Below are 21,723 nucleotides of genomic sequence, written 5' to 3' on the forward strand. Positions count from 1 at the left end.
CAGAGAAGTGTTGACCATCTCTGCCCATGATGAGGATACAATCCAGTAGTTTAGACATCGTTATGGTCTGAATATTTGTGTGCCCCGCCACCAAAATTCCTGTGTTGAAAACCTCATTGCCAATGTGGTGGTATTAAGAGTTGGGGGTCAAGGAGTGTGATTGGATCATGAAGGCAAAGCCCTCATGGGTGGGATTAGTGCCTTTATTGAAGAAGCCCAGGGAGCTGCCCTGTCTCTTCTGCCATGTGCAGACAGAAGGCACCATCTATGAACCACAAAGTGGGCCATCACAAGACAGTGAATCTGTAGGCATCTTGATCTTGAATTTCCCAATGTCCAGGCTGCAAGAAGCAAATTTCTGTTTAGCTACTCCATTTATATTTTGTTATAGCAGCCTGAATGAACTAAGACAGACATTATTGTGACTCTGAGGGAAATTGTGGAGGAAAGAAAGTGGTTTACAGAAAGATGACTCTCACTATGTTGCGTCAAATTATTTGGAGACCAGTGATACTGAAGAAAGAGAAATATGATGAAGACATAGAGGGGTTTCAAAAGGTAACTTTATGTCATCTGCCCATTAGATTATTTAATGCTTATGCATTTATTTATATTTTTACCACATGACTATGTATAGATGTCAATAGAAATCTCATTTCTAACCATGAAAAGTGAATTTTGAGTCCTAAATATGCATTTTAGAAGTACAAACTTATGTTAAGTTTATAATGAATACAGTTGCCTTAGAAGGTAATAGAATATTTTAAATAATGTAAACGTATATGTAAATAATACCATCCCTTAAAAATATATAAAAATACTTTAAAATACTTTAAAAGTATTCCTACATAAAATATAGTTTTGTTTACATTTAATATTTGTGAGAGTCATTCTTATTAGTGCTGATAGTTCTCAGCCACTCATTTTTATTTTTGTGTGATATTCCATTGTAGGATTGTTGAATGCCTGCACATATTAAAATTTGAATATTAACTATTGCCAAGTTGTTATCCAAAGTGATCGTAAAAATGTTTATCTCAATTCACAGTGTATGAAGAGTTCTTGTTATGCCTTAATCTTGTCGATACTTGGTATAGTCAAACACTTAATTTTGTCAATATAATGGAAATGACTTGTGAATTTCTCTTGAGTTTTTCTCTTCTGTTGGAGTTGGCAGACAGGAATCACATTTCTCTTCATACCTTCTGTTCAATTTTCTATTGGGTTGACTTTTTCTTACTAAGTTTTTTAGGAATCATTTTTACTGTATATTCTTCATACTTATGTTTTGGTGATTATACACATTACAATATTTTTCTAGTCTGACATATTTTTCCATTGTGATTTTTTTTGTACAGAAATTTAAAATCTTAATGTGTTTGAAAATTTCAGTCTTTTTAAATAATTTACTCTACTTGCATTAAGAAATGTTTTCTTAACCTGTCCTTATAAAAATTTTGCTATCTTTTCCCAGAATACACAGTTTTGCTCTTTATATTTACATTTTTGTTATAATATGTAGCATCAATCTAATTGTATTTTTTTATCTGAATAATACAGTCCTAAGACCATTTGCTGGGTAACCCATATTTTCCCACTAACTATAATACTATTGCTGTCATATACCAAGTTTTATAAATGTCTAGGTCATTTTCTGGGGTTTCTATTTTATTTTGTGTCATCTTATTTTTGTGTCGCTTAAAACACTCTTTAAATTACTACAGATTTATAATAATCTCAGTATCTGCCACATCAATTTTGTATACTTTGTCCTATTTCAAAATATTCATGACTCAACATGCTGTCAAAATCTCAACAAAATATTGTTGTGGCTTAAAATTTTAAATTAATTTTGAGATAATTGATATCATTATTATACTGAGACTTCTTATATATTAACACAGTAACTCTCTAATTTTTTCTTTTCTCTTTTAGCAATATTTTATAATTTTATCCATATTTAAATCATTTAGAAGATCTCTTAATAGGGTTCTCATGGTTTTTTTAAGTTTTTATTATTTCTGTGAATGAAAATTTTTTAAATCAACACACTTTACTGTAATTAGGGACCCTAAAAGCACTCTTAGTTTTTGTATGTAGATTATCTAAAAGCAATTATTTATAACTTGTATACAAATTATCTTGCATTTTTATACAGAAATTTTCATCATTTAAAAATAAGGAGAGTGGTATTACTTTCTATTATTTCCGTATTTCTTGTTGTATATCTTTCTTGTCTTTTCTGTTAGCTAAACCTTTACTACAATATTGAATATTAGAAGTGATGGCAGATATATTTGTCTTATTCCAGAATAAAGGGAAATAGTTCAGAGTTTTGCCATTTTGTCCATATTTGCTATCATTTTCCTCCTACAGAAATCCTCTATCAGGTTAAAAACTAAAATTATTTTTTTCCTATTCCCTGTTTGTTAGGAATTTTTACTGAATAATTTTTCTGCATCTAAATAGGTGGTATGTTTTCTTGTTTACTTTCTACTATTTAATGTGGTGCTAATATGAAAATAGATTTGCTAAGATTCAAAGATCTTTATATTTCTTGAATAAATCTTGTTTATCAGAATGTGTTTTGTTGTTAGCACATGCAGAAACAACACACATGCATGCATGCACACACACACACACACACACACACACACCCTGCAATAATCTCCAAACAATTTCTTAAAATCCATGTGTAGAAGAAGAAAAATGAGAAAACAGGCTTAGTGTCATCCATAATCACATAGAACAATCACATTGCTCGAACTGAGAATAACACAAAATTCCCTGGATCTCAAGTGTTTAAAAATTATGGATTTATTTTGTTAAATTAAATTTGTCCTAAGGCTGCGTTTGTACTTTGAATCCCTACAAACTGTAAACTAACTTAGTATGTAAAGAAACTGCAACCTTAATAAGACTATATTCTTTTTTTTTTTTTTTAGACGGAGTCTCGCTCTGTCGCCCAGGCTGGAGTGCAGTGGCATGATCTCAGCTCACTGCAAGCTTCACCTCCCAGGTTCCCGCCATTCTCCTGCCTCAGCCTCCTGAGTAGATGGGACTACAGGCGCCCGCCACCACGCCCAGCTAATTTTTTTTTTGTATTTTTAGTAGAGACGGGGTTTCACCGTGTTAGCCAGGATGGTCTCGATCTCCTGACCTCGTGATCCACCCGCCTCGGCTTCCCAAAGTGCTGGGATTACAGGCGTGAGCCACCACGCCCTGCCAAGACTATATTCTTGTAACAAATATCTGAGTCTCACTCAATTACAGTAGCCAAGCTTCAGCCAATCACAGGCTGCCAACTGATCAGGCAATGTTCACAGAAAGCAAATGCCTCATCACACCATGTCCAATAAATGCAAATGCCCATCTGTAGCCAATCAAGCTATTTCTGTACATCACTTCCTTTTGCTGTCTATAAATACTGTCCTGCCCATGTTGCTGGGTGGAGCTCTCTGAATCTCTTTTTGTTCTGAGGCTGCCCAGTTCATGAAACTGTCCTTGCTCAAATAAACTCTGCTAAATTTAATTTGTTTTAATAGTTCTTAACAAGAGATTTTATTCTAACACAACACATAGTGAAATAATATGGCCCAAATAGTTTACCACATGGGCAATTCATGTATTTGGATTGAAGTACACATACTCAGTTTAAAAAGGGAAAGAAAGAGAAAGAAAATATTTTGAATTGTGTGGTGAATTCTTCCCATGAGGCTATTCAATAAATATATTCCCTAAAACAAACATGATGGGAAATGCTAATGTCCTAGTCTGTTATTGTCAATTTCCCCCATCTCATAGTCTATGCATCTTACTACATTAAATTGTGTTTAAATATATGTATTTTTCATAAAACATGGCCCCAAGTCAAATGCATCATCCAGTGCCCAAAGAGGCGAAACTTTTTTCTCCAATACTAGGGAAAAAATTGACTAGGCTGGGCATATTTTAAGGTGGGCTGTTGAACTACATTTTTGTACCTTTCTAATGGATATTTAAGGATAAGTTTTACAGCTGAGTTTTCAACATATGGAATGGTTTTAGAATCTTATGAAATGGGAGCGTTCCCTTATCCCCCTTGCAGGGTGTGCGACAGGGGTGTGGCTCACTTCTTTGGTGCCTCCACTGCTCAACCCTAGGGGAGCATGCAGACGGGAGGGTGCAGAGGTCGTGGGGAGCATTTTTGGGTTCTGACCCCATGGCAGCATCTAGGGGTGTGTTTACAACTCCCAAAGCCTAAGTGAGCCTGTGTTACAGTGTGCTCTTTCAGCTTTGCTGTCTGCGGGCAGCTTGTGTTAATTAGCTCAGTTAGACCTTCTGCCTTATTACAAGGACAGAGGGCTTTCTGTATCCCGGGTTCTTGCCCTAGTGTACTGGAAAAATCGGATCACACGTGGGCTTGGAAGATGAGTGCAAGTTTTTATTGAGTGGTGGAATTAGCTCTCAGCAACATGGTTGGGGAGTCAGAAGGGGGATGGAGTGGGAAGACTGTCTTCCCCAGGAGTCGGGCAGCCCAGCGGCCAGACTCTCCCCTCATCGCCCCTGGCCGAACTGCCCTCTGTGTCCACGTGGTTCCGCCATGGCTGGTCTGCCAGTGTCTGCTGGTGTCCGTCAGTGTGTTCTCCTCCTCTAGAGGTCCAGCCAACTTGTATGTGTGCCTGCTGAGGTCTCTTGGGCACAGGACGTGGGGGCATGACAGGCCACAGTGGTCTTGGTAAACGCAACATTTGATCCCGAAAACCCAGAGTGCATGTTCTCACTTAGATCCATGGGCACAGGACCGAGGGTGGAGCCCTTGCCAGGGACCCGCCCCTTCTCTACCCAGCACTTCCCTGTCCCCCTCCCATATCACCTAAACAGTGACTTTAGCATTAGAACCACCTGAAAGGCTTGTTAAACTACAGATTGCTGAGCCCCATCCCCAGATATTCTGATTCAGAAAATCTGGTGTGGGGCCTCAGTTCCAAAGTGATTCTAGGACCTTCTAACAAGTTTCCAGATGATATGGCTGTTGCTTGCCTGAGGACCATCGTCTAGGATAACCACTGACTTTAAAAAGGGGTTTAAGTTTTCTTTGGATCCAGGCAAGCTCAATTTCCACTGAATGTTGACGGTGTCTGTTTCTTTGGGTGGGGAGGTAAGAAGCAAGGGGAGCAATTTAGCATGTTTTATTAACTGTCACATGATAGGTGTTTTAGAATAAACTGGGGATTGAAATTATTCGAATTCACCTATAGCCAATATTCTTTAGTGCCTACTACAAAATTTTAATAAACTTCCTAGCCATCAACTGCTGAAAGTCTTATCTTTCTTGTAGCTTATAATTAACAGTTTAAGATAATGTTATCAACCAGGGATTGTTGACGCATTTCCTTTCCTCATAGTTAAAAGACATAGAGCAAAACCATTCTTTTGACAATTTAACATTTTGGCTCAGCAATTCTTGACTTTTGTTTTGCATTCGGAGGCAATGATATAACCTCTTTGCTGTGGCATGTCAGTTTTTCTGAGTTATCCTTGCCAGAATGCATTTCCAGGTTTTGATGAAAGATTTGCTTTTGAAATCAGTTATCTTTCTTCTTGCTTATTTTTTTCAAGACAGAAATACCTCTTTATAAATAAATAAATAAACCATCAGAATTTTATCACAATCTGAAAAGGTCATAGAGAAATCTGAAGAAAGTGTTTAAGGATTCATCATACCATTAAGGTATCTCCAGTCCAGCATCTTGCAGATTCCTTTAAGAGGAACTTTTATGGTCAAATGACGTCTAGTCCATAAACCATTTTTCTTATCCCGAAGGTTGTGGAAACACAAAAGTTTATACAAAAGAACAAAGATTTTGTTTCTTTGATGAAGTCATGGACTGCAAAATACCATCTGGCTTACATAATTGCTTGAAATCTCATTAAATGTTAAACAGATAAAGTATTTCAAATAAATTAATAAAAAGCTCAGTTTCTAATTTAGAAAACATCAGTCTGAAATTTGTAATGATGAACTGATTAACAGAAGACAATTTTAAGCAGATATATGTGACATCTATAGCTATAGTCTGAATATTACAAAAATGAATTCTCTCTTCTTTCCTCTAGCCTAAGCTTTTTTTTTTTCTGAATATGCATATGCTGTATCTAAAGTTCCCAGTAAATGTTTGTGGAGTAGATGAGACAAACAGTACCACTAAAAAGCCTCTGGACATTGGTAAATATTAAGCTTGATAAGTTGTAAAGATTTCATTTTTACTTAAACCAACTTTCACCAAATAGTCCCTTCTGGGAGGCTTTCATACTCAGCCTGCTGAAAAATTTTGAACTGACAGTGGGTTTTATTTGTTTATTTTGCATCTTTTTCTACTGAAAATGTACTTATTCACTTGGGAAAGTTAACCATTCATTTGGAAAAAACAAAACAAAACAAAACAAACAAAAAAAACAATGTGACTGCATCTACCCAAAGCTAGATACATATGCTTACTGCCTTGTCATTCAGTGCAAAGTAGTTTCCATAACAACCATTATATCAACTGAATGCAAAGAGTCCTATTTTTTTCTAGGCCATGAAAGCAACTTTCTAAAGGAGAACACATGTTAATATCTTCTCCTCACTATATTACCCTATCAAACTATTTGGTGAAAAGCACCCTGTCTCTATAAATTAACATTTCTGCTGGATATCTCTTTAAGAATTCACATTTTCCCTTATTCCTTTAAGTATAGTGTGGCAACCTCTCCTTCTGCTGGGTCTGAAGTCCCCCTTGTCAGAGGTCGGCTCTGGTTCAATCTCTGGTGAGGAAAACAAAGTCAATTGGCAGTCTGGGCTCCAGACAGGGATTTTCTAAGCAATCGTTTTGTTTATAGCTCCAGTTCCAACCACATCTAAGTCTTCAGAAGTACCTAGCAACTCCAATTCTTAAATTCTTCCTAGGATGCTCCAATGTGAGTTTCTCAGAACTACAAGCATTGCATTTTTAACAACTGCCTTCTCTTAAATCATTTGCCAGCCTTCTAAGTCCTTCCATCTTCATATATTGTCTTTTAGATTTACAAATATTATCTGATTTTACAAAGACACACTTCCTATTTATCATTCTTGTTCAGTTTGGGTAATTTTGGGGAGAAAGTTGTGAAAATGTCTTTTTTTTTTTTTTACTGTCTTGAAACCACAAGTCCTAAATATTCAAAAGAAATAAACATGGAATTTTTGCCCTCTACCTTATAAAAGTAGTAAATTTAATAATAAGTTCTCATGATGTATTTAAACTATTTTGTTACAGAAATTTGGGGTTAAAATCATAGTGATTCTGTAAATTAAACTGATTTACACTTATGCTTGTTCTCTAAGAAGGTTCTTAGTTGGATGTAGCTCCTATTCCATACCACCTTCATCCTAACTTTCAAATCTACCATCAGAACAAACTAGATTTATTGGCTCATTAAAAAAAAAAAAGAAGATTGAATTTGCTGTGTATGGAAAACAAGGGAACAAAGAAATTTTAAAAAGTAAAGAAAGAGAAACAATGGCAACTTTCAGCACATTATCAAAATCATATACTTTTAGGTAATAGGGAATTCCAATTTCTGAAGCTTGAACCAAAATTTAATGGCTAAGAAAGAAAAAGATAAAACTGGGTTAAATTCTGTTGTTAGAATTAAATCATAGTTGGTGGAACAGCTCACACCTGTAATCCCAGCACTTTGGGAGGCTGAGGCAGGAGGACCACTTGGGCCCAGGAGTTTGAGATCAGCCTGTGCAACATAATGAGACCTGTCTCTACACAAAATAAAAAATTAGCCAGGCATGCTGATGCATTCCTGTAGTCTCAGCTTCTTATGGGGCTGAGGAGGGAGGATGGCTTGAGCCTGGGAGGTTGAGGCTGCAGTGAGCCCTGTTTATGCCACTGCACTCCAGCCTGGGTGACAAAGTGAGATCATGTCTCAAAAAAAAAAAAAAAAAAAAAAAGAGGTGGGGGAAGGTGGGGGGCAAGAAACAGATTTTGTTCGATTCTGATCTGTTAGAGCTCTAGAGATTAGTGGGCAAAACCAAATTGTGAATACCAACAATCAAATAAGAAGACTTCCTTCTTTGTGATGTCGGTGTTTTTAATTTGTTTACAGCTAACTTTAATTTCAACGTTTCAAGATCCTGGAACTGAAAAACAAAAGTTCAAGCCTAGGACACGCTTCTCAGAGTCCCTACGTGCTATTGTTTTATTTAACGTTGCATAAAAACACACCTGAATGAGCTGTAGGAATCAAGCTTTAGCTCCCTTTGCAAGATGACAATCTCTGGCCTTGAGAAGACTTATGATTTTCTCCTTATATGGCTCGAGACAAAAGCATAAAACAGGAACAGCTTGGAAACCTGAAGATGAAAGCTAACTGCGTGAATGAAGTGTTGCTGCCTTAGACAAGATAATCTGCCCATCAAAGCAAAAAAGCATAATTCAGTATGCCTGGGATGTCTCCGTATCCAAGGAAAGAAAAGGATCTGAAAGAAATTGTTGACATTCTGACTACTTAAAGTAAACGCCTTGTTAAATGAGATTCTGCTGAGACTAGGATGCTCTGTATGTGCCTATCAGTTCAAAAATATAATGAAAGGAAAGTGCTCTGTGTTTCCTGTTGACTTTCATACCCAAAGATCAATTTAATGGAAAATAAAAAGCTTCCATTCATGGGATACGTCTTTGTATTAAAAGGGATTAAATAAAGAAATTTGGAACTTTAGGAGCTATTAGCATTATTATGTGTGTGAAGAAACAGTGAGTCCCCAATTCACTCCTCACTTTAACTGAGGGTTCCTTTCTTTCCCATTAAATGCCAAAGTCATTAATTCATTTTGTATTGAGCATAAGATCTGAATTTCAGTTAGCATAGAAAAAAACGATAAATCTCATGAAATCTCATAAAATGTTAGGAAGTTGGGGGAAAGCAAAAGCAGCTATAATTTTTAGATATTCATTCAAAAATATATGTTATTGAAGCTACTGTATATTTTCACATAATATCTAATTTTTTAAATTATTCTTTTATTCTATGTGTATTCTGATGAGTCTTCACTCACTTATGGTATTATGGAGCATAACGTAGGTTAAAATACTGTTGACAAAGAGTCAAACTCTGTAAAATATTTGAAGAGATTTATTCTGAGCCAAACATGAGTGACCATGGCCTGTGACACAGCCCTCAGGAGGTCCTGAGAACATGTGCCCAAGGTGGTAGGGGTACAGCTTGGTTTTATATATTTCAGGGAGACATGAGACATCAATTAGATACATTTAGGAAATACGTGGTTTGGTTCAGAAAGGCGGGACAACTCAAAGCGGCAGGTTCCAGGCTATAGATAAATTTAAACATTTTCTGGTTGACAATTGCTTGAGTTTATCTGAAGACCTGAGATCAATGAAAAGGAATGTTCAGGTTAAGATAAAAAACTGTGGAGACCAAGTTTTATTGTGCAGAGGAATCTCTCAGATAGCAGACTTCAGAGAGAGACCATGTTGTAAAATGTTTCTTATCGAACCTAAAAGGGTACCTGTCTTAGCTGATGATCTCCTGAATCTGGAAAGAAAGGAAGGAAAACAAAGGGGAAAGGGGATTCTCTATAGGATGTGGATTTTTCCCACAAGAGGCTTTGCCAGGCAATTTCAAGGTATGGCAAGGAAATATATTTTGGGGTTAAATTTTTTTCCTTGTCTCATAATGCTATGCCAGAGTCAGATTAAAAAGTAAGTCATGATATATAGGGTCAAATAAAACCCATCAGATGAGAATTCATGGTTTGTAGGGCATGACTTACTAGACCCCTTAGGTAGGAATTTGGGCAAGTTTAAAAAATCAGAGCTTAGTCCTCAATACCTATCTTAATTTCCTCATACAAACACTGCTGTATCCTTTCTTTTCTCTCTTTTTTTTTTTTTTTTTTTTTTTTGAGACAGGGTCTCGTTCTCTTCCCCAGGCCAGAGTGCAGTGGTATAATCAAGTCTCACTGCAGTCTTGACTCCCTGGGTTCAAGTGATCCTCCCACCTTAGCCTCCCTAGTACCTAGGACCATAGCCATACACGACCACTTATTAGCCTCTCCTGGCTAATTTTTAAATTTTTGTAGAGATAGGGATCTCACCATGTTGCTCAAGCTGGACATATTTTAATAAACTGCAGGTGTCAGAAAAGAGAACTAAGAAATTTTGATAATTTCATATCAATTAAGAAGATAACATGTTTCAAGAAATACTATTTGATCCACTATGTGTATAAGTGTCTGCTGTTAGCCACGATTCATTGGGATCTTATTGCATATCTCAGATGTCCATATCTCATATCTCACCGAGAGTACCCTTCAGTTTCCCTTATGTTGGTTAATGTATATTTCTCAACCTCTTTACCAGACCACACCATCCCAGAAAGCGGAATCCTAATTTGTTTCTTCTTGGTGGCTACTAATTTTCTACCATAGTACCCAGCACCTAGCATTCACTCAATTGTGTGTGTGAAATACATAAGTGATTTTTATCTAAGCTCATTTATTTTTAAAGTACTTTTCTAAAAACATGTCTTTTAAAAAATCCATTGCCAAAGGGAAAAAAAATTTAAAGTTTCTTTGGTTACCTTGGCGGATCATCTAGATGATGTGCATCAATGTCATCTTTTTGTTATACTCATTAACGTGGCTGTTCTTAGCATGAATTATTTTTTTTTTTTTACTTATTACTTTTAGCATGTTAAACAATCACATCAAAAAAGTATACAGATAAAAAATGTCATAAATGACATAAGAAAATAGTGCTTGTGTGTATATATATACTTTTTGCATATATATATATAAAAATCTATAGTATTTACCACTGTTGATATATATATATTTTGGAGCAGCTCAGATACTGCTATTATAAACTAAATTGTACAGCTTGGTTTATTACAAGTCGCAGAATTATGGTTATATAATGGGAATTAATATCCTCAGCTACATATTTATATACATTTATTTCTCAGCTTCCACCTGATCTGAATCAAGAGCCCAGTTATTTCATCAGAATTTTCTTTGCGTTTCAATGTAGTTTAGCTTTAATACACTGCATTTGTTTTGCCATTTAATAACATCGTTACCAAGTTGATTAAAATTACATTAGACTCATTATATACATAAAAAATATTGTCACATTCACTAGCTAAACAAATGTTACCTTCATTTTAAAAGACATACTTTTGTACCTTGAAAGTTTAAAGCCCCACCTTGCAACAGGAAGAAACATCAATGCCGGGTTTTCTACTATTCAAATATAAGCAATGTTGAAAACAAGCTCCCCAGTTAAACACGAAGTCATACTCTCTTGGAGTGCCTAAATCTTTGTCAGTGTTTTGTTATGTGTAGTGTAACAGAATATTATTTAAAGACATCACTAATTTTTTTTAAACCAAGAACTTGAATTTGTTTCAATGAAAAAAAAAAAGATTTTCAGAAGCATGAAATCACACTGTATTTTTTAAAAGATCAAAATCCTAGACTCCTATGAAAAACTAGGATCATTTTTATAATTTTAACATGGACAAAGTAATGGCCTAATGAGGTGCACCAATATCCATCGACTACATTCCATAAAAAGGCCAGAAATGGATTGTGTAAATGGCCACCCTGGGACCTTCGTGGGGAGAAGCTACGTGAGTCGGGGCAGAAGAAAGAAGTAACCACACTGCTAATCCAGTTAGTGTGGCTGCCCCACATGAGTACTGTGAGCACTGAGGGATCAGTAAGCTTCAACTTCTCCTGCTCTGAGATTCGCAAGAGTCAGACCAGAACAAAGGGCATAAACGCACTAAGACCAATCTCTTAGTATGTGGATATGATAAGCACTGCTGCACCTTTGGCCGTAAACTTATTTTCAGTGCCCCGATTTTTAAGCACCATTAAGTGGTTAGCCTTTCTCTCCAATGTCTTTTATTTTCAGATTGAAAGAAAATGGCAACAGCTGAAGGAGAATGATGAGCATTCTGTGAGACTGCAATTAATAAAGTCAGAACAAACTCTTCAGTCAGTTTAGGACCCAGGTTACAAATATGAGAGGGAAGAAGAAAAACTGGACTAAAAGACAAGGAAAACAAGAATTACATATTATTCCATGGATCTGGATTAAAAGTAGTTTTTTAAAAAACGTTTCTTTAGCTCTGTGTTCAAACGTGTATGAATAGATGCCTATACCTATTAAAAGACACATACACTACATATAGCGTTAAAAATATCTATTCTACAGTTTTTTCAGTACTTTGTAACATTAGTCAAAATAGAATGAGCCAACAGAGTAAAAATGTTCAGGTTTTGGAGAAAAACATAAACGGAACTGAGTAATAAATTACCATTGTGCGTGCATCCCTAAATGCTATTGCTATGTTTCCGGGTTAAATTCTAACAGGTCAGTGATGATGCAGTTGTAATGCTCATCTTAAGCAGCATCTACGTGGGGCTGAAGACATTTCCCTGTACTCTTATTACTGACAGACAGGAGAGATGCGCGAGTTGTTTACAATAGTATAAATTCTGCTTTGGCAATTATGAACATAGCAATGTAGGTTTCATGTGGTTTCTCTCTCTTGTCTTTAGCAAGTACACATCACATCTCACAGCAACACTGACTCTTGGATGGAAAGCCCGTCCCTATTCCTGTAGTGGTAGGCTGGAGGCGGGGGCCCTGAATATGGATACCCAGATGGACTGGCATCTTCTGCAGCCGGTGAAGCTTTCTACCTCACGGGACTATCTACAGAAACTGCAGGGAGGCCATGGTCCTGAAAGGGTGCGTGTTGAAAGGCTGAGTATTTTGGTAAATTGCCACGTCTAGCATCTCGGGTCCATGATTGTCCCTGCGTCTCAGGTCTGTGTGTATAACTAACTTCTGACCATGTTCTGTTATCTGGCAAATAATCCACTGGCGGAATGATCAATTTTCCATTCTTTGATGACCCTGAATTGCCCGAATATCCCCCAGCACCAGTGTCAACAGGGAGGACTTCTATTCCACTAGACGGCAGTACAAGGGGGCTTGGGCGGCTGTAAGATTTCTCCAGAGAAGCACTGACGGAAAGAGTAGAACCATGAGGTCTCCTGGAAGGATTCAGCTGAGTCCCGGGGCTAAACTGTGGAGAAGCAAAGCTGCTGTCGGCAGGAGGGAAGTGTTTGGGAGAGTTTCCCTGGTAAACGTGGGGATTGCTGTAGGAGGGGGGATGAGCTAGCCCTCGGGCTTCCCCATCTAGCTGGGACGGATATCGTGCATGACTTGGAGGCTGTACTTTAAAAGCAAACTTGTTGGATACTTTTGATGGACTGCAACTTGGCTCAGCGTGCTTTCTCGGGCTGGGAGGGTAAAGGGCATGCCGCGGGCTCTGGGGTAAGCCCTTTCCAGCGCCTCCTCCAGGAAGCGCCGCTGTTCAGCTCCGCGCCCGGCCTGTTGTCGCACTGGGATGCGGTGGAGCCCCGCTTCCCGTCCTCAGCATCCAGGGCCTTCATCTTTGGCCGCACGTTTGACACCCGCACCTCGGCAGGGCCTGGGGCGGTGAGTGCGAGCGTGGGGTGCGCTGCTCGACCTTTGCCGTCCATGGTGCATTTGGCAGTTCTCTCCGTAGCTGAGACGTCTGAGGGTTTATTCCATTTGGGCACAAATTCCTTCCTGATATTTGAAGCGGCGTTGCTATTTTGGTTGGCAGCTGCGTGATTATATTGTCTGGAACTGTCCTGTGGACCTGATGGGAGTTTTCTTTGAACATCTGCCTCATCTTTAAGCTTTTTGCTCTCCTCCTCCACCGATTTCCGTCTTGGCGGCTGCGCTCTCCCGGGCCTCCCGGTCCTGCTCTGGGGGTGCGGGGAGTGCTCGTGCCTCCTGTGGGACGCCCCGCTCTCCCTCCTGCCGCTGGCCCGCGGGCTCGGCCGGCCCACGCTCCTCTGTCCGTTGCTCAAGTGATGGACGCCCCAAGACTGAAGTTCAGGTGGAAGCTGCCCCAAGGGCTTCTTTGGATATTCATCCTCTTTACCAGGTTCTGGAAGGTCTAACTTTGCCCACTTTAGTTCTGCCATAGAAATCTGAAGTTGCTCTATCACAAAATCATCTTCAAAGAAAAAATCCTTTGCCAGGGTCTCCTGAAAAAATTCTACAAGTTCTTCCATGGACAATTTCATTAGATGTTTTTTGTGTAATTTTAAGATTGTGTAAGACATAGCAGTAAGAACTCGTTCTCCTTCAAAGATGTAGATATCCCATATTCTGAGGTTTAGTGTAAAGGGAGTGCGATTAAGGAAACACTGAAAAAACCATTTCATTGTGTAAAAACTTGTGTAGATTTCTTGAGAATCCAAGTGTTGCTTAAGCTTGGACAGAAATTTGTTCAGTATTTTTTCATGATGTTCTTGAAACCTCGAATTTAGGAAAACCTTGGACAAAACAGCCATGCATGGCATGTTTAGGGCCTGAGAAGAGTTTGACCAGGGCCCAGAAGGCGTCTTCCTCGTTCATATACATGAGGAGTAAAGCTGTGATCTGGCTCATCCCCTGACAATACCCGACTTCCGTATTATAAATAGAATAGGCAGCAAAAACATGGAATAAGGACTGTTGCTTAACACCATATCTGTCTCTAAACATAATGTGGTCCCGAAATGTGCGGTTGACATCCAGGTCTATTTGTCTGATGTCAGGTGAACGGCCCCGTGCTCTGTGTTTTAATTTACTATACAGGTCCCTTGTTTCTTCTTTCATTTTAGGGATCTCAAGAAGGAGGGCCCAGACTTCACCTCTGAGCTGGAGTGGTATTCCTTTGTAAATTCGCCTATGAAACTTTTCAGTGTTCTTGTGTTTTTCCCATCCTTTCAGCATTTTCAGCCATTTGGTAGTTCTTTCAATTTCCAGGTGCTTTTGCCGTTCCACAGCCGCATTATGACCTGGGAGCTCCACCTCTTGTAAAAATCCAAATCTATCCATGACTTTGTAAACAAGGTAATCAGCATCTGCCCAAGGTTCAATCTCTGCACCTTCTCGTCCTCTGTCATATTTAGCAACTATTTCGGCTCGCTCCTGGGCAAGTTTGAGTGCTACATCCTGGTCTGAATTCATGACTGCAAATGGCTCTGAATGTTGTCCCAATCAGATATTAAACCAAAATCTGCTGTCTAAGGTTTCTCAGAGGAATACATGTCCTCAGTACGGTCCCGACTGCGAGGCTGTGGGCAGCGGGCAGAGCGGGCGGTCCCGGGCGGCCGAGCAGGTCCTGCGCGGCGCGGCGGCAGCTACCACAGTGCCCTCAGCCCCATTGTTTCCCTTCCAAGAGGATCCCGGCAAAGCCGAGCCCGGGAACCAGGAAGTTCCCCGGCGCGACACCTCCTGGCGCCGCTATGGAAACGGCCCCCGCCTCCCCGGGATCCTGCCTCCGCGCCTCCGGCCCCGCCCGCCTCACCGGCCGCCGCCAACTATCACCGCAGCAGCGGTGGCCGCCGCCGTCTTGGCGCGGCCCCGGGAGGCCTTAGCATGAATTATAATGAAGGTGGTAATAACAACTGGAATCAAATGTTTTTTTTTTTTGCAGTAGAGAAAGCTTTCAGTCACATTATTCCATTTGATCTTCACAAAATCCATGTGTTGGCAGAGTGGTCACTGTTATTCTTATTTTATTTATTTATTTTTTTATTTTGAGACAGAATCTCGCTCTTTCGCCAGGCTGGAATGCAGTGGCACAATCTTGGCTCATTGCAACCTGTGACTCCCAGGTTCGAGTGATTCTCTTGCCTCAGCCTCCCAAGTAGCTGGGATTGCAGGTGCATGCCACCATGCCCGGCTAATTTTTGTATTTTCAGTAGAGACGAGGTTTCACCATGTTGGCCAGAATGGTCTCGATCTCCTGCCCTCGTGATCCACCAGCCTTAGCCTCCCAAAGTGCTGGGATTACAGGCCTGAGCCACCGCGCCCAGCCTTTGTCATTCTTATTTTACAGTTGATTAAGTGAAGACCAGAAATGTCAAGTGACCTGTCCAAGATTACATATATAGCAAGTGCAGATGCTGGGAGATTCATATTCTGGTCTTTCTGATTCCAAAACTCTATGCTAAATGCAGATTAGTCCCCAATTTACAAGTGCCTGAATCGTAAAGCCTTCTTCAATCTAAAAACAAACAAACAAAATAACTAACACCCACATGAGCACAGAAATCACCAGTCCACTTGACCACATGACTATAAGACACTCTTACGCCATTGAACCTCCTATTCCGTGTTTCTGGTACTTAATGGAGGACAGAAAGCTTGTGCTTTCACAAATTGCCTACGGCTTGCTGGAGTAAAATCCTTTAAAAATATATTCTGTTCTGGGGAAATATTTTCATTGCCTCCTATTGGTTTGTGTTTGTTAGTTCAAGCATCTTTAATGAGATGAGGAGTACTTTGCAGCCACGCTGCGTAATTTTCTAAATTATCACAGGTTAATTTATTCCTGAATCACCCAGGAGTTCTGGACAAAGAAATGCCTTCAGAAGCAAGTAACATCAGGCACCTTCTAGAGAAGAGTACATGGAGGGACCAAGTGGGAGCTTCTTCCCATCTTTTTTTTCTCTAGGGCCTTCAACTTTCAATTCAATCCCTTCCCTGCCTTAGTTCGTAGAAGCTTCTTTCGAAGTCTTCTCTCCATGCTCAACTCTTGTTTCATCCATCACAGTCTATTTAGCACAGAGCAACCAAGGTGATTCTTTTAAAGCAAATCTAAATACATAAATCATTTGTCCAAAGTCCTTCCAGAGCTTCCAATTTCAGTTAGAATAAAGTCCAAAGGCCTGACTATGACCTCCGGGGCCCCACGTGATCTGCCCTCTGCTTCTCCAGTACCACTCTCACTCCCACACTGTGCCCACTCAGCAACAGCCACACTGGCCTGCTGGCTCCTTCTTCACTTGCCAAATATTCTCCTACCTCAAAGCATTGGCTCCTCTCTGCCTCAAACACTTTTCCCTTAGCTATTTCCACAGCTGTTTCCCTCACATTATTCAAGTCTCATATTATCTCATCAAGGAGGCCTTCCCCCAAATTTTCTATATCCTTACATTATTTATATACTTTTTCATAGTACCAATTGCTACCTAACATTGCACTGCATATTTATTTACCTATTTAGAAAATATTCTGCCCTAGAATATAAACTTGATATTAGGAAATTTGTGTGTTAATGACTGCTCTGTTCTCAATATCTAGACTTCATATAGTAAGAACTCAATAAATATATGTCAAACACATGAAATGAATCAGTAAATAATATCTTAGTTTTTGGGGCTATCATTTTGCATTTCTCTCAGGATATTCTAATGGGAGGGTATATAGGGTAAATGAGGATGCAACAAGCCAGTTGGTATCTAAGCCTAAAATTTTTCATAACATCAAATTCAGTTTCAGAATTACTTAAACTACAACTAAATTCAGTTTCAGAATTACTTAAACTACAACTAAATAACTGTACACTTGGAGCTATCCAAGTTTTTTAGTTGATGGCATTCTTATATAGAGCAAACTTTTGTTGAGTATTATCTATGTACCAGGCACATCACATAGAGGGTACCTTGGACCCATACTGGGAAAGCAAATATGGAAAATGTACAATTGGTTTTCTCAAGAGACTCATAGTTTAGTATCAGTAGTAGTTTATTTTAGTAGTAGTTTACTTTGTGGGGATACTTTTATTTGAGAAATAAAGAAAGGAAGGAAAGGAGAGAGGAAGGGACCAGTCTATGTTATTCTGTAAGAAGGATTTATAGATAGGGTAGGAAAAGACTTCAAATTAGGAAAGAAGTTTAAAATGTTTGACATCAGTTTTTAGAAAGGTCTTGTCACATACTATCCAGACAATATTTTGGTTTTGTGTGGCATGAGAATAATTTTTATTAGATATGTTATAATATTTTATAAATGAATATTTGCCAATTATAGGAATCTTGTCTACCTATATCCTCTTCAAGTAAAATTTCATGTTCCCTGAAATGACCCTAATAACTTCTAGAATAAGTTGTGATACATGAGAACATGTAGCTAATATTTCTGATTGTGATCACTCATCAGTTTCTTACCCACTGATAAAGGAACAGGAAATGTGATCATTTCATGTCTCAGTCATAAAGGTGCTTATATTATTGTAATTACATGTTAACGTTTTTTATCAAGATTTCAATTTTTAATAGAAAAAATTTTTGTGGTTTACTTTCTATTTTTTATTTTCAGTTTCTAAGATACCATTTAGCATACAGTGCACATATTACTCCTTCTAAAGCATGTAAGTATCTCACCTCCCTAGCCTCATCCTTTTGAATGTGTGTTTTGAAAATAGATCAACTTTAGCATTTCTTACCATGAAAAAAAATCATAAATGGATAAAATTATAATGTAACTTTAGCCTAAATTCTGTTGTTTTCCATTCTTTAATATGACTTACAAAACCTAACCAAGTCTATCATCTATTATATTATCCTAGACCAGTAGAATTGAGCATCAACCCTCTTTAGGACTTGGCAGTCTAGATGACTGATGAAAAAACCAAATGTGAGTTCCTTTTGTGGTTATTGATATTGCTATATTTCTCTACCATCTGTTGCCTCTTTTCCTGGGAAAAAAGAACCCATCTCTTCTTAATCTTCAAGGAGATCGTTCTTAAAATTTGTTGGATGGTCTACATGACTAAACTTCACTTCTATGTCCTTATATTCCCAGAGCCAATCATTTCTATGGAATCAGAGCTCCTAAGACTACAGGAAATTCATTTACTATCTCTCTTAAGATGAAAAGTAAATCCTGTAAATTCATTTTTGTTTGTTATTTGGTTTTGGATTTTTAGCTTCATATTCTGTATCTTTTTAATGCAATAAGCTAATCCACTGTGTGAAACTGGTTCTTATTTGGCTATATACTGAAATAAAATAAAAATTTTATTACTTTGAAGTAAATCTCTCCTGGAAGGCTTTTCAGAATTGTTCACTAATTAATAAATGTTAGTTTCTAAAACTGCACTGAGTACAAAAACACATATTAACACTCTTATTTTCATCATAATGGTCTTTTAAAACAGGCATGCATGATATTCTGTAAGCAGGGCTGAACGTATTATTTAAGAAGAGGAAGGAATTGATTTATTAAGCAAATATTTATTAAACCTAAATTCTACAGTAATTCACATGACATTAAGCATGAAGTAATAGTTCACGGAGAATGGTAGTCTGGCTGCCAAGAGAAAAGCATATATAGAGTTTTCAGCAATGTAGAGCCATTCCAGAAGGATATAAGCAAAACAGAAAACCAGTATGAACACACCACATTATAGAAAACCAAAATCTTTTATAGGAATTAACTATTGGGGGACAATTCTTTATAAGTCTCTCACATTTCTGAATGTCTGTTGAGCAAGGACACTAACTGCCCTTTTATTCTTATTTTAATGTATTTATTTATTTATGTTGAGATGGAGTCTCACTCTGTTACCAGGTTGGAGTGCAGTGGAGCTATCTCGGCTCACTACAACATCCGTCTCCCAGGTTCAAGCGATTCTCTTGCCTCAGCCTCCTGAATAGCTGGGACTACAGGCACATGCCACCACACCCGGATAATTTTTGTATTTTTAGTAGAGATGGGGTTTCACCATGTTGGCCAGGATGGTCTCGATCTCTTGACCTCGTGATCCACCCGCCTCAGTCTCCCAAAGTGCTAGGATTTCAAGCATGAGCCACGGCACGCAGCCCTGCCCTTTTGTTCTTAACTGTCTTTCCAAGGATGTTAATATAGCAAACAGCCTTGGAAGTTAAAGATAGTTTTCCTCTCTGGAGCAAGGAGCAAGTTCGCTTAGTGTTCAACATAATAAAGGTAATTTCTCCCTCTGAAACAAACATCAGGCAGGTTTGCTTACTGCCGATTATGAAAGATTCTAGTTACCTAACTTAGGGCTCCTCAGCCATGAAACAAAATTTACTGCATAATTTTTCATTTAGAAAATTCCATAAGGCCCTCTGCTTCATCCCATGGGACATGAGAGTACAGAAGAAACTGATGTAAACATGAAGCTCATACTGCTTTCTGTGCCGTGAGCAATAAAACCCTTTGTCTCTGACCAAAGAATCTCATGTCTTGTTAAAATCCACAAAACTATGCCAAGTTTGTTAACTTGCAAGTAGGATGAAAATCTTACATCCTTAACAGTTCTTGACATTAACTGATATATATCCAATATTTACAGTTTTAACAAACACCACTAGAAAATAGCCCTTAACTGCCCTAGTTGTTGAAAGGGGAATTTAGAAATCACAATTAATTGTCCTTGGAAACTCCATGGAAGCTTGCTATCAATTCACAGAAGAAGAAAATCAGAGCATCATGCCCCATTGTGGAGCCTGAATTTATACTATTTGCTTGATCTGAAATTCTTATGTAAGAGTGTTTGTATTTTTGAAAGGAAATAATAGAATAGGCAAGATACCGTAAATCATAAGACAGTAGCTAAAAATTTTCCAGAATTCAAGGACAACAAGAAATTAAAAATGAAGGAGGTATGTTGAATCGCAGCTTCATTTGATGTCTCTCACTTTGCCACAGCACACAGGCCATTTTTCAGTTTCTTAACCCACTTATGCCTAGTGTTCCATTATTGGAACACTAAGCTTATGGGAGTTATTTATATCCTACTGCTCAAGGTCATTGCCAAGGTCTGATTTTTCACACAAAAAATTTGCAACCTCCAGCATAAATTTAAATATACCAAGCTCTGTTGCACTCTCAGGTACTCTGCATGTACGTTCCTCTCCTATCTGCCTGGAATGTTATTATCCTGCTTTTTTATAGTGGGCCTTTGCCCGTGCTTTGAGTGATACCTCCTCTAAAACTTCTTATCTGACCGCTTTATTTAAAATAGCCTCTTTCGCTTATCCTCCACTAGTCATTTGGTTTATTTCCATGGGTTATGGTTACTTTATTGATTTACGCGTGTATTTGTTATTGTCGTCCCTCTTGGTGAGAGAGGTCTTATCTTCACAGGCTCCATTGTATCTCCCTTGTCCAGCACAAGCCTAGCAGGTAGAAAGCCCTCAAGAAATATTTGCTGATTGATAAAGAAGGTAAGCGCTTAATTGATTTGAACATAAATATAAAATTAAATAAATATGTAATTATAGTTATAAAATTATTACTTATATTTTATATAAAACTATAAGATGGTTGAAAAAGAAAATTCCCTTTTAATAGACTGTGACAACATGTTAAAATAATAATAATTCTAACAAAGCCCATTGGTAGCAGGAAGCTCTCAAGAAAAATGGCATAAGTGGGATAATTTCAATAGAAATTGTTTTATTTCTGAGTTGATAATTTAAAAAATATAAATGTAGGCATATTATTGGCAATTAAACAGCTAACTCCCAAACAGAACTCAAAACAGATACCTGCTTTCTAAATTGACAGTTACATAAGCACACACACACACACACACACACCCCCTAAATATGAATGAACATGATTATATAGCAAAAGGTAGGATAAAAGAAAATAGTAATATAGCACTAAAACTACAAAATAGACCAGAAAAAAAAACAGCTAACATTTTGTAGATAGAATAGGCTATTAAAAGGAATTAATTCTTTAAAATTGAGTCAAAGAACAAAACTCAACTATGTATTATCTAGGAAGCAGTTCTAAAATAAAATAACCCAGAATATTTAAAAGTGAAAGA

The 21,723-nt window shown here is 38.1% G+C and overlaps 1 protein-coding gene and 1 long non-coding RNA gene across 3 annotated transcripts; one reads left to right on the top strand and one right to left on the bottom strand.

Moving 5' to 3' along the window:
- Positions 1-12,228: 12,228 nt before the first annotated feature.
- On the bottom strand, positions 12,229-15,359 carry LOC129470061 (USP6 N-terminal-like protein). Its single transcript, XM_055257419.2, is given in 4 exon segments — positions 12,229-13,385; positions 13,388-13,411; positions 13,414-14,408; positions 14,410-15,359. Coding segments are annotated over 4 exon segments (2,478 nt in total). The 5' UTR covers positions 15,102-15,359; the 3' UTR covers positions 12,229-12,618.
- A 104-nt stretch (positions 15,360-15,463) lies between these two features.
- LOC129470062 (uncharacterized) lies at positions 15,464-21,111 on the top strand. Of its 2 annotated transcripts, XR_008653154.2 has the most exons (6): positions 15,464-15,531; positions 16,459-16,716; positions 18,240-18,291; positions 18,490-18,557; positions 18,726-18,808; positions 21,033-21,111. It is a non-coding gene; the product is annotated as an uncharacterized lncRNA (long non-coding RNA). The 2 variants fall into 2 exon arrangements; XR_008653153.2 differs by lacking the exon at positions 15,464-15,531 and having other exon boundaries at positions 16,376-16,716.
- Positions 21,112-21,723: the final 612 nt, after the last annotated feature.

Source organism: Symphalangus syndactylus, chromosome 20 (genome assembly GCF_028878055.3).
Source record: "Symphalangus syndactylus isolate Jambi chromosome 20, NHGRI_mSymSyn1-v2.1_pri, whole genome shotgun sequence".
Taxonomy (NCBI): Eukaryota; Metazoa; Chordata; class Mammalia; order Primates; family Hylobatidae; genus Symphalangus; species Symphalangus syndactylus.